Source organism: Anabas testudineus, chromosome 11, assembly GCF_900324465.2.
Source record: "Anabas testudineus chromosome 11, fAnaTes1.2, whole genome shotgun sequence".
In the NCBI taxonomy this organism is placed as follows: domain Eukaryota; kingdom Metazoa; phylum Chordata; class Actinopteri; order Anabantiformes; family Anabantidae; genus Anabas; species Anabas testudineus.
In genome coordinates this window covers 15,102,717-15,115,699 of record NC_046620.1, presented here as the reverse complement: position 1 = coordinate 15,115,699, position 12,983 = coordinate 15,102,717, and the positions used below count along the sequence as shown (strand labels likewise).

The 12,983-nt window shown below is 41.9% G+C and overlaps 1 protein-coding gene across 5 annotated transcripts in view; it reads right to left on the bottom strand.

Moving 5' to 3' along the window:
- col16a1 (collagen, type XVI, alpha 1) overlaps positions 1 to 12,983 on the bottom strand; it is a 53,725-nt gene that overhangs the window by 2,671 nt on the left and 38,071 nt on the right. For 4 of the 5 annotated variants that reach the window (XM_026347646.1, XM_026347645.1, XM_026347647.1 and 1 more), the window contains 31 exons: positions 12,692 to 12,718; positions 12,159 to 12,215; positions 11,823 to 11,864; positions 11,589 to 11,660; positions 10,709 to 10,762; positions 8,454 to 8,492; positions 8,216 to 8,335; positions 7,918 to 7,956; positions 7,742 to 7,813; positions 7,566 to 7,610; positions 7,378 to 7,422; positions 5,852 to 5,905; positions 5,727 to 5,780; positions 5,561 to 5,614; positions 5,435 to 5,479; positions 5,272 to 5,325; positions 5,149 to 5,184; positions 5,001 to 5,063; positions 4,841 to 4,912; positions 4,663 to 4,716; positions 4,505 to 4,549; positions 3,239 to 3,283; positions 2,969 to 3,022; positions 2,769 to 2,822; positions 2,616 to 2,666; positions 2,250 to 2,339; positions 2,099 to 2,134; positions 1,934 to 1,978; positions 640 to 834; positions 379 to 442; positions 57 to 233 (listed from right to left, as the gene is read on the bottom strand). In XM_026347646.1, coding sequence (XP_026203431.1) covers positions 57 to 233; positions 379 to 442; positions 640 to 834; positions 1,934 to 1,978; positions 2,099 to 2,134; positions 2,250 to 2,339; positions 2,616 to 2,666; positions 2,769 to 2,822; positions 2,969 to 3,022; positions 3,239 to 3,283; positions 4,505 to 4,549; positions 4,663 to 4,716; positions 4,841 to 4,912; positions 5,001 to 5,063; positions 5,149 to 5,184; positions 5,272 to 5,325; positions 5,435 to 5,479; positions 5,561 to 5,614; positions 5,727 to 5,780; positions 5,852 to 5,905; positions 7,378 to 7,422; positions 7,566 to 7,610; positions 7,742 to 7,813; positions 7,918 to 7,956; positions 8,216 to 8,335; positions 8,454 to 8,492; positions 10,709 to 10,762; positions 11,589 to 11,660; positions 11,823 to 11,864; positions 12,159 to 12,215; positions 12,692 to 12,718 — 1,954 coding nt within the window. The remainder of the gene's footprint in view (positions 1 to 56; positions 234 to 378; positions 443 to 639; positions 835 to 1,933; positions 1,979 to 2,098; positions 2,135 to 2,249; positions 2,340 to 2,615; positions 2,667 to 2,768; positions 2,823 to 2,968; positions 3,023 to 3,238; positions 3,284 to 4,504; positions 4,550 to 4,662; positions 4,717 to 4,840; positions 4,913 to 5,000; positions 5,064 to 5,148; positions 5,185 to 5,271; positions 5,326 to 5,434; positions 5,480 to 5,560; positions 5,615 to 5,726; positions 5,781 to 5,851; positions 5,906 to 7,377; positions 7,423 to 7,565; positions 7,611 to 7,741; positions 7,814 to 7,917; positions 7,957 to 8,215; positions 8,336 to 8,453; positions 8,493 to 10,708; positions 10,763 to 11,588; positions 11,661 to 11,822; positions 11,865 to 12,158; positions 12,216 to 12,691; positions 12,719 to 12,983) is intronic. The other variant, XM_026347648.1, reaches the window with a different exon arrangement.

Below are 12,983 nucleotides of genomic sequence, written 5' to 3'. Positions count from 1 at the left end.
ATGATTTAACTCATGAGCTAAAGTTTATTAGGTTTAACTACTCCTGAAGTGCTCACCGGGGGGTCCTTGGCTTCCTGACCGACCTTGTCTGCCGATATGCCCCGGAAGCCCAGGTGCACCTGGGGTTCCAGGATTACCTGGAGCTCCATCTTTCCCTGGGGGCCCAGGCCGACCTGGAGATGCCACCATTTCTACTGGCATCTGCATCCGAGACATGTAGTAGGCCATTCGCTCTGGGGAGAGGGAGGAAGAGGAAACATGCGGTTATAAAATAAAAGTTCCATGGCGGCAAAACCTGTGGTGTCCTGCAGTAAGAATGTTATAATCATTTGAAAGTGATATAGGCGACATCTGCATAGTTTTAGCAAATGCCCTTACCATCAAAGATCTTAATGACCTGTTGGCGGATGAAGTTTTTGATTTCATCGTAATTGACTACAGCCTGTGACAGGATAGAGAAAAAAGAAAAAAGCTAAATGTCAAACATTAATTAAGGCAGATAATTAGAAATTAATTATTTAGAGCACAATAGCAGATGGAGCCAGTGTGATCTCACAACTAAGACAGGCATTATATGATCTAGCTGATAAAACAGCGCAAATAAAATAAGACTCAAAGTCAAATTAAACTGTATCTCACATCATTTCCTGGTGACCCTGGAGGTCCGGGGAGTCCGGGAGGGCCATCTGAGCCTGGGCTTCCCCTCTCCCCCCTGGGTCCAACTGGGCCAATCATTGGCTGTGCATCCTTGGAGGTGTATCCTCCACCACCGGGAGGTCCAGGTCTACCTCTCTCACCTGGAGGACCCCTTTGGCCCGTGGCCCCTGGCTCACCCTGGGAGACAGACACATATAAGATATGTCAGTATATACAAAAAATTCATCATCATCATTCCTGTTCGGTGTAGCTGAGACAAAACAGACATTCATTCATCACATCATTGGTCATTTTTAAAAATGTACGAACCTGGCATCTAAACTATTACCACTTTTTATGAGCGTTTATTCTTAAATCAACATCAACATTACTACACAGTTCATCTCTCATACTGTATGACAACATAGATCTTTTTATGCATTACTTATAAAACATCCTTTGTATGTTTTGTGCCTCATATTTTATTTTTATTATGTAATAGTTTCAGCTTCTTTATTTCTATGCAAGAATATCATTATTAATCCTTTTAAGAGAGCTTTCGACTATATCTGTATCACTTCCCAGACAATAGACAGAGCCCACAGTTAAGCGTGTGCAAATCCACTCAAAAAACAGTCCTGCTACATTAGCGACAGTGATTTATTGAGGACAAAGCAGCCCATAATGGACGTCTAATGTTTACACGTCTCTAACAGACAAGCACTTCTTGAAATAGAGAAGAGAGAGAAGAATAGAGGAGTCCGTTCTTGTCTTTCTTCTCTGTTCTCCTTTTCTGTGCAACTAAAACCCTGACAATGCCATCCTGTCAGCGTGACAAATAGCCTCATCTAGCATCTCCCCTCATGCTTAATAGCATTATCCCAGAGGCAGAAGAATAACTTTATCACTGTATCCACCTACAATACCGAAAGTCTGTGTCTAAGGAGTATTCCTACAGACTCTGTAGCTACGGAGCACTAGCAGGGGGCCGACTGCCAGCTTGGAGAAGGTTGAAGTGAGGTGAGGAGGAAGGAGGGTGTCGGTGGGAGGGTCGGTGGGTTAGTGAACTGATGACTGTGTTAAGTGTGGGTGCTGAGCGGGCAGAAATGGAAGGCGCAAGCGTGTTCAGCAGCATAGTGCGCTGCCGTGACTCTCCCTGAGCTAAAAGAATGCTGAATTCAGATTGTCTGCGGAGGTAATGAGTGGCTGATGTTCAGCTTGTGAAGACAAACATACAAACACACGCGCACACACACACACACACACACACACACACACCACCTGTGTCAGATCTTACCTTTTGACCATGCTGCCCATTGTCCCCTTGCAGGCCTGGTGCTCCCTGTCAACAACAAACAAAAGAGACAATCAGAGAATGAAATAAAATGTATCTCAGGGCATGAATTGCTTCTTCTCCATTATACTTTAATGGTGTCAAACGCCACACCCAGACATTACTCACATCTTTACCAGCAGCACCATCACTGCCTGGCTCTCCCTACAAGACAAATTTAGAGCAGGAGGGAAAAGGTAAGCAACTTGAATGATGTTTAATTGAATTTTTTTGTTTTGTTTATGAGAACACATTTGGACACAAGCTGAGATGTACTAACCATAGGCCCTGGGTGCCCAGGAGGTCCAGGGATCCCTGCCATTCCAGGGAGACCCCGCTCCCCAGTCTGGCCCTTATCTCCCTTTATACCCTGAAGAGCAAGTGAGAAAAGACAAGAACATTTAGATTCTCTATTGTTGTTTGCAGTTTAGGTTGCAGGACAGAATTTCAATTGTGTCTTTGTGTTTCGCCCTCTGTCACACACAGACACCAACAACACACAGCACCTGGCATCTATACTAATAGTTTCTCACAGTTTTACCTTAGAAATCTTTCATTACAGTGCCATATCTTTATCTCTACTTATGAATAGTTTGTGTAATTATTTACTGTAATCAACAAGCAATAATTAAATCTGCTCTCTCACCACTCCTGATGGACCAGGAGGTCCTGGTGGTCCAGATGGACCTGTAGAACCCTGACGGTAAAAGTAAACACACACACACACACACATTAGGTACAACTCACTAACATATGATAATATCATGCTTGCATAAATTTAAACAGGAGGTGAACTTACTATGTGGCCGGGGGGTCCAGGTCGTCCCTGAGTTCCCGGGGTACCAGGATCACCCTGGAACAGTCACATATTGACTTTTAGAGATCTACAAGGTGACACTGACTATGATATAGTACATATATATTCTTATTTAGGCCTTTCTTAGATTGATTATTGATGTGCTCTCTATACTTGCAATGAGAGACAGCAAAAATAAACACCTCATGTCCAGGTCTGCCTGGGGACCCAGGTGGACCTGAGGGTCCAGCCTCGCCCTGGAGTGATACAGAAAATTATTAGAGGAAGCATGAATGGAACACATCACTTTTCTTCTAGAGGACAACGAGGTAGCACAGTAATAAAACCTGACACAGTCATAATTATCAGCTTGATAAAACAACTTGGCCTACAGCACAGGCAACAGACGGCAACTGTAAGTAAACAAACAGTCATGCAGAGTATGAAGGTAAAGCAATGAGTGCTTGGCTAACCTTCTGTCCAGGGAAGCCAGCATGGCCAGGTTTCCCTTTGAATCCCTGAGGAAAGACATCAAAGAGAATAAAATCAGTTCAGTATCAAAATTCACAAAGTCTAGGCTGCCAAAAAACAGGCAGACGTGTCTTTGAAATCCAAACACCTGCTCTTGGGTAGAACAGAAACTGAGAGAGTAAGAGGGGGGGAAGAAAAAAAAAAAGACATGGTTGGATGGATGGAGAGAGGCCGCTACTTGTATGTGCATGAACATCGCCATCTCTGCCACGTCGATATACAAGATAGAATATGAGAGAGGCCTTACAAGACGACGGGAAGCTTAAAAGTTTCAAATGAGGTCACATCATAAGTGACATCTCCAACATTAACAAGACTCAGGTAATGATTGCACATACTAATGTAGTGCGCCGACGCAAGTGATGTGGGAGAAATACCATGCTTCACAGTCCCTGTTAATTTGCATAGGATGCTGTAGGTGAAACTATGCAAAAGTCAAAAGTTAAGATCTATCTTGAGATTTATACATTAATTTCAATTCAAAATGCAAGGCACAATATCAAGATCACAGCAATTCACCTATCGCTATCGGTTACTCCATAAAGAGGTTTAGATTTAGAGGTTTTTCAGTGACAGAGGTCTAGTTGTATGCATTCATTTGCATACCGGCTTTAATGTTAGGGAATCCAAAGGTGAACCATATAATTGTAATTACAGTTATTTATAGCATAAAAAAACATAAGTATGTACCAAGATAGACCAAAACAAGCTACTCGATGTGAAAAAAGACAAATGCTAAATGGGAATGCTTGGTTTTAAATACCATTTACATTTATCTCTAGAGGACTCCAAGGCTAAATGATTACAGCCATGCCTTATTTAATGGGAAACTCATTTGTTTTGCTGATATTTTGGCTAAAAGACCATTTTAGACAATAAAAAATGAAGGCATCATTAAATTATATTTCATTTTGAAAGGAATATGCACTAATAAATTCAATAGTTGTTAAGATAATTTAGATAATTTAGTCAAACCAAGCCACACACAAGCCACGTGTGTGAACCTCACGTTGGTACTAGAGTTTGTCTTCTGTGGACCATGGCCCTGAATGTCTGTGAAAAATGCTGCACTAATGTGGTTGTTTAGACATTTTACTGCTGATTTAGCATTTAAATTCCAGGATATACTGTATATTCTCATGCCTAATTCATGAATGTTTGTCTTTCTGTTTTGAATAGAGAATGATATCAGGTGAGATGGTGCTTACTGGAATTCCTCTTGGTCCTGCTGGGCCTGGTGGGCCTGACTCTCCCTAATGAAAAAATAATGAACACAGTGTTAGAAATCACTAATATATACATACAGTATCTATCCCTACATGTCTAAGTAGAGTATACTTAGATATTCTGCACGTGCTTGACTTACCCGCAGCCCGGGTTTACCATCTTTCCCATCCAAGCCTTCGATGCCAGGGGGGCCCTGCATGAACATAAACATGCATAAACATAGAGTGCACATGAAGACTATAATACAGCAGTACACAGTTCACAGATATGAAAGAGGGCCACTGGACAATATAAACAGCAATATAAGATAAGCATACCATCAGCCCTGGGGAGCCTGGTGAGCCTGGAGGTCCTGTTGATCCTTGAGAGCCTTGAACACCATCATTGCCCTTTAAAAATAGTCATTTTTTCAGCACAGCGTCATCAATTTGCATGTAAGTAATATCATGAACAGCGAAATGTGTGATAACTGCTCACCTTTTCACCTTTAAGCCCAGGGAGCCCTTCCCTTCCACTTTTTCCAGCGGGACCAGGTGGACCCTAAAAAAAACATAAAGTAATGTACAATCGCTTCACGTATTCCAAAAGTTTAATTGGCAACATGGAATCTATAGCAGTTACATACTGGTGGTCCTGGGAAACCTGGCTGTCCTTGGAAACCCTAAAAATAAAAAGGGTAACATATACGTATATAGAGTTGGTTTATAATAGTCAAGTGTTTCTATTTTGTGTTGGCATTATGTGTTACCTGATCCCCTTTGGAACCGACAGGGCCCTGCGGTCCTGCGTCTCCTTTAATACCCTGCAGACAAAGAGTGGCTCATTTTGTGAAGCAGTTATTAAACTTTGCGATGATGAATGAAGATGCCAGACTCTAAATATTGCTGCGCAGAATTTATGCCTCCACTGACCGATGAGCCAGGCTGTCCTTGATACCCGGGGTTACCAGGAGGGCCCTGCAGGAGGGAAGGATGTGTTAGCAGCAGTATGTAAGAAACACAGCAGATTCATTGTCTGGTGTTAGTGTAGTGACTTACTGATTCTCCTTTCTGACCAGCGCTTCCTGGGCTGCCGCGTTCACCCTTAAGTCCCTAACAAATAAAAAAAGGCAGTGAATCAATGTCAGTTCACACATCAATGTAACCACCTATTCATCAGTTACAGCTGTCAGATTGTTGTTAATGCCATTCTCCAGTAACTTACAGGCAGTCCAGGTGGTCCCATGGTTCCTGGGTATCCTGGTGTCCCCGGAGGACCCTAGGGTAAATATCATATAATCAATTATATGATTGAATCAGCATAATAATTTCAGCCAAACTGATACCTACCTGCTCACCCTTCAGTCCTGGGAGGCCCTGTTGGCCTCGCTCGCCCTGCTGACCCTGAGGATGACATGAGTGAAGAATGATTAGGAAACGAAGCAGATGATGTGACAGGAAGACAGGGACAGGAGACTTCCTTTAGCAGAAACCTACCAAGTACAAGACAAGACACTATCAAAGAGAGGAAACAGCTAACATGTCCTTATGGGACTGACTACTGTACATTTGAGTTTGTCATTTTGCCCCGACACCTGATTCAGGATTTAGGATGATAATTTAGCACTGTAAATAAAGTTTTCTTATTCTTTTCTGCTTACTAATTTGAAATGTTGCCCCTACTATTATTTGGTTAAGACCCAGCTCACTCATCAAACAAAAGAAAAAAATCAAACGAGGAAAGCGGTGTGAATTGTTACTAAGCAACAACCTTGATACTGACTTCATGTGTTTCTTTTGAACACAGAATAATTCTATGATGCACTGAAGACATAAATTTCATAGTTGATCATCTGAATAGTGCGATGTATTTTTAAGTAAATACTAATACGCATGTGAGAGCGTGATCTGTTGCCTAGCAACAGATGCTGTAGACAGATGCTAAAGACAGATGAGTGCTGGAACAAAAGAAAGCTTTTTTATTTATTTAGTTTAATTTTTTAAGATAAAAATAAAATAAAATAAGATAAAAATGAGAATGCTCTAATCATTATTTCTGAAATGAATGTGAATTGCAACTAATGAATAAATACACAAATAAGACTGTAGTCCAAAAAATGGTTAGAATATCACTGTCCGATACCAGATCTAGTGATTTTATTGCATTTATCAGAGCGTGATTAGAGAGAAAAACGAATTTATATGGGAAGAAACTAATTAGTGGCTGATCATTGTTAGTAACTTTCACAAAAGTGTATATGAGTAATATGCTCCGCAGCAGGGTGACACTTCCTTCCTTGTCTCTTAGAAACAGTAGAGACACGCAACCGCACACAGCAAGTTACATTACGCTGCAAATGGAGTCCACGCAGCGCTCACACAGCTCATCCATTTAGCATCTCCAATCTCCTAAAACAATAAATCAGCACGAGGAGGAAGAGAGCTGGAGGGACGTTTCTGCACAGCAGTCACACTCTCCATCACTCAGACGGGGAGGAAATAATTGAACAACTGGAGAAGGAGACAACCAAACTGTTTCCTCATCTGAAATAACTTTCATTACAGAGCTCCCAAAAGAGGATGCAGAGCTTGCAAAGACGGAATAATCAAGGCGAGCTGGATTTAAAAAGATGAAAAGCCAAGTTAATTTACTCAAGTAGTGTACAATTTAGAGGTACTTTCCTACTGTAGGTCTATTTATTGTTAGTTTCCACTTCTATAGATCACAATCCACAAAAATAAAGGAATTTTACTTTGAAAGGAATATTTATAATGTCGTTACTTTTTTATTTTTAGATTCATATATTTGTGGTTTGGTAAAGGATCTGCATACTTCTTCTACCTCTGCAGAGAAAGCAAGTGTGAAAGAAGCTTACAGGTAAACCAGATGTGCCTGGAGGTCCTGGGAAACCAGGAGGTCCCTGTGGACAGAACATGTTGAATTTTAAAACACTTGTCTGTTTCATAAGTGTAAAGTATCTCCTTAACCACAGCTATAGGAGAATTATGTGCTGTGTATATTACTGTAAAACATCTTAACACTTTTGTTAGGGAAAAGCCTTACCATGTTTCCAGGTATTCCAGATTGGCCCCTCTCTCCCGGTGGACCCTGCAATGAAGAAGACAAAGCTGAAATCTGTATAGTTGTTTAGATATGCACACTTGGACAAATGCAGACATCCATTTAGTCTTGTATCAAATTAACATTATGTGCACTGGGAAACACAGAGATAGGCTCACTTGGTCTCCTTTAATTCCTGCTGATCCAGGCATTCCTGGAATTCCAGGTGCTCCTGTGCAGGATCGGTCACTCTGTGAGGCGAAAGAAATGAAATACCAGGAAATGTGCATGTGGTTTTCCACGGCTGTGTACACGTATGTATGTATTAGTGTATAGAATATGACAATGATTTTACTGCTTCTGTTGCCTGCTCTCTCTGCAGTCTCTCCAAACACTGCAAGCGGACAAGAGATGAAGTTACCAGAGCAATGTCTCACTGCTGGCACTATATTCTGTTTGACTCACAGCTTCTCACACCAGGGCCATGCAAACCCAGATGCAATGCAAAATGAGGGACTGTCATTTTGCACCCATTAAAGCGAAGCAGCAAACAGTCACTGTGCTATTAGTGACGGCTCATATGATTCCGACTTTGGAGAATCATATGAAACAAAATGTACTGACGAGAAAGTTCAAGGCCCTCAGAGTCTCACCCTGTCACAGCTGTCCAAGGGGGTTACACCAGGCTTTCCCTGATCTCCTTTTTCGCCCTTGGCACCAGCCATGCCTGGTACCCCTGGTGACCCTTGGGTACAGTCCCCATCACAGTCCTCCTATGTTAGACAAAACAAACAGACTGAACAGTTTTTATACCAAAAACCGGCAAGTCAAAAGCACGGAAGAGCCACCAAATAAAAAAATCCATTGTCCAAAACGCATCTTTTTACTTACAGCAACGTCTTGAGGCAGCTGGTGTGGTCCAGAGGGGTTCTACAATAGGAGGGGCAGGGAAACAGAAGTGTAATTAATATTATTTTAAGAACTTCATGACATCAAAGAAAATCATTTGGATTTTTACATCTGAATGTCCAATTCATAAGGGTATAAGGGTATTTTTATTTTTTCCCTTGCTGTACAATATTTCTCCTGTTGATTCTGTCATGGAATTGTTTTAGTGCTCTAGTGCATGATAGTCACGCACTTGAGCCACATAAAGTACATAAAGTAGATACACCTATACACCTTTGCCAAGCAACGTATCTGTGCAGGACCTTCTCAAAAACAAGAAAAACAGCAGTCCGTATGACAAAAACAAAAGAAAAAAGCAAATGCCACAATGGAGTAACACTGTTTATTGATAGTAAATCCTGAAACAAAAGCTCACTCCACACGGCCAATCACATTTACTGTGAAAGGCAGCCGGCTCCCTATCAAATCAGTGGAACCCTTGCCACTGTGAGAGCCTGTCGATAGCACCTGGCGTGGTTTCAAAGTCATTACAAACCCATTTGACATTGTTCAAAGTGGAGCCATTAGACAGAAAGGCTATTTTATGCCACATGCTATTGGCTGTTATACTGGCCACAACAAGACATTGCGCATTAACAGACCTGTTCAAAAGTAGGTTCTCTGTAATGGAAACCACCCACATCACGGGCATCTATAATATTAACTTCTGCTATACTCTAAAGGGATCTGTGAATTGCTCTCTTAACCATTTGAGGTTAACTTTCAAAGATGCGTTCAAAATAGCACTGTTTTTTTTTTTCAGGATCCTGACAACTATACCTCATAATCATGAAAGAAAAAGGAGCACTGGTGTGTTTACTTACCAACATTAGGTGATGAAAAGTGACTACTGATGATGTTTTTTAAAGAATATCAAGATAGGTGCACAGAGGTATAATAACACATCATTCCTGTGTTCCAGTGGCACGTTGTGTTTGCAGTTGCAATTAAGTGTTCACAGCGGAAAACTGTTGTGCTGATTGAAATATATAACTAACTCTGGCCTTCTGTGCACTAGTATCTGAGCTATCAGCAACTGTGGGTTCTATTATAGACTCAAAATGGCCAGAAACAAACAGGTTTCTTGTCAGTATATTCTTGTTTTGAGAAATTATGATGATTCATGCAAAACATAGACAAAAAAAAAACAACCTCTGAAGATCTCATACATACTCATAGTAGTGTGTACTACTCCCTTCACAGAGGAGAGCAAACTAGCTCTAAGTAGGAGAGAAAGAGGAGAGCGAGTGAAGGTGTGGGAACAGAAACCCCGCAAACGTTAGCGAGCCAATTTCATACTGTGGCATACTGTGGATGTGCATCTGCATTTTAGTATTCAGACCGTGGCTGTGTGCACTGTATACGTCTGTCACTTTAACAGAGGTGCTGCTTTATGTTATGCTGCATGAAATCAATCAACACGTTTGTGCAGAGCTTCTATGCCGTCCTTTTTTTTTTTAGGATCTCCCTTTTCTCCACTAAACTACTGCTCTAACTCCTGTGCTGAAGGTGAAGTTCCCTTTGTGCTGGCTGGAGATCAGCATCGACGTTCCCTTAATTTAAATTAAGCCATCGGCAGACTTAGAGAAGAAACACAACAGAGAGAGTCAAACCCACAGGAAACTTGCTAACACTCCACGTTGCCTCTTCACTTTGATGTTGCCCTTGCACCTACCGCGCTGTCACTAAACTTACTTTGTGCACAAGAATACAAAAGACGTTTGGAGGTGATGGAATAGCACAACAGGCTAAAACACCACCTTACGACCACTCCAACAGACAAATAGAGACCACTCATTAAAGGACAACTTCACAGATTTTCAACTGGCTTCATATGGTTCTAGACACAAACATCCACATGATGCCATCGGGGGGATGATGGCATCATGTGGATGTTTTTTTTATTTTTTCCTGCTAGAGTCATACAGTATTTTAATCTAGAGAGGTATTTAACATTTCACAGTGATAAATCTTATTCTCACTCTGTAGGGGTGGGGCGTGTGATCGTGATATATTACAATTTACGTACTTTTGTAAGCACTTAACTTGTTCCCTTAAATTAATAAATCCCCGCAAAACAAATTGTAGTCCTCACTGCCCTTATTTTGTGATTTTTGCATAATTTATACATGGGCCCCTAGCTCTGCAGTCAGCATATAAACGCCGCCTCTCCACCTTTTCTCGCTAATTTTACTTACGATGTTTCCAGGCAAACCCGGTTTCCCCGGTATCCCGTCGTTTCCAGGGATACCCTGAAAGAAGGAACTGAGGTTGAACTGGTGTGTTGCCAGTCAGGGGCTAGCCACTCCCATCTCCACCAATGGTCAAAGCAGAGTCAAAGGGTCAGGTTAAAATGGCGAAACCTCTTCCCTCTCCTGCCATGTCTTGATGAAATTCAACTCAAAACTAGTTTAAATTTGGGAATTTGAACAAAGATTCTTCAATCGATTTGCATTAAGAATTATTTTTATTTATTTTTTTTTCAATGAATGTTAAAAATGCCCCCTTGTCAAAGATATGACGTCTTCCATCCAGTTACCATCACCTCGTGTGATGTCTTTCTTACACCTTTGACTCTTGCAGCACAGGTTGCAGCAACACTTTATTTGAAGGTCTGCTTGAATTTCAAATGTAGAACTGAATCAAAGAGGTACTTTTGAAAATCATTGCATTCTTTTGGTTTTTTTTTTTTACTTTAAAACTTAAAACCAGACCTCCAAATAACTGTGTCTTGGCAGACATTCCCAAAGCTTGCTCAGTTACTTCCCACGGGGGTTAAAGCTTGAAGCACCAGATTAGTTGCATTTTATTATTTGAGCCTGATTATCGTAGTCTATTTTAAACCAAGCTATTGCACAAACATTTTATGTGTCAGTCCATCTTCTACATGCATATCATGGACTTTATTTATCCCTAAAGATGCAAAGCACATCTAAGCTTTATTTGTGTAGCCCAGCTGCCCAAGCTCAAAGTCTACAGTATAAGTATCTTGTTGTCCAATTCAGGCTGATGGAGATGCGGCTGAATTGAACTGAAGAGAGATCCCCCCCTCACATTCCTGCTGCACCTTTCTCTTACCTTAGGTCCTTGTATTCCAACAAAACCCTGAGGACCAGGGGGGCCAGGTGGGCCTGGAGGTCCTGGTGGGCCCTGAAACATAGAAAAACATGAGCACAAATGGCATTAACAAATTCTTTGTCAAACACCGACAAAGTGTACTGTGATTTCCAAAGTTTGCTTGGTGACAACAGACACAAAGCTTGCAAACAAAGTCTAAGTTATCAGACAGGACTGCTGGCTGACAGATCAGACCTGAGGCCCGGGCTGCAACATGTTTATTGTTCCTGGAGCTCCCTGGAAGGCAAAAAGGAGTCAAAATCAGAGCAGCACTGACGCATGCACAAACAGGATATGCAGAGAGTGTGAAGTGGAGAATAACACAAAAAGTGTCAAACGCACAGAAAGATGCAGAGGGGAAATAACCAAGCATGAACATTCGTTTTTTTTTTCTAAATGCGTCCCCTGCGGAGTCATAATAAAACCCCAGAGAGTGTTTAGAAATTCAGCGTATTCTGAGTGTTGTGATGCTACAAAGCTCTTGCGTCTGCGTGTGTTCATTTCAGCATGTGATTGCAAGTGTGTACTCACAGGTCCGCCATTGTTCTGGTACCCTTGTGGTAAGCAGTTGCAGTCTCCGGGTTCACCCTAAAATAAACGTTCAAAAAACAGATCAACAAAATATCTGTATCTAAGTCAGAATAGAGTTTTGCCAAATCTTGAAAATCTTCCCCAGATGATAACTTTTGAAAAAAGGCTCCTGCACCACGCCCCTCCCGAACCTAAAGCACTGCCTCCTCTGCTTCTTCATCTCTCCCACCATCTCGGTGACAGTCTGGACTTGGTGGCTCAGGCGAACGTGGTAATTAATAGGCCCACACACTCCCTCTTAGGGTCCCTAAACTCCTCTTGTCTGCAAGCAACAGAACACTTGTCACCTCCGCTGCTACTCTATCCCAGCCCCGAGGCCGACGTGCACACGTGTGCGCCAGCACATGTGTGTGCATGTGCGTGGCGAAGGAGGGGCAGGCTGTTAAACCATCTCTTACGATTACCATCTGTTCCACCCCCTTATATTCAAATCCCATCCAGATCCCTTCATCTCAGCAAAACGGTAGACTTACCTTGTCCCCCTTAGCTCCATCATGTCCCTGCAAAAGAAGGAGACAGCACACACAAAGACACACACACACACACACACACACACACAAACAGTTACTCTTGTTTTGTTGTTCCAGAAGAGAGCTCACGGGGCAGTGAGCTGAGTATAGATCAGGGGACAGAAGATGAGATGGGAGCAGACATCGCCTCTATTATGGATTGAGGCAGACATCCTTGGTTACAAATGATGCCTAAATCAAGGACAATTCCCAAAGAAGCTCAAAGATAATTAAAACTCTAAACAGATGCTAACAA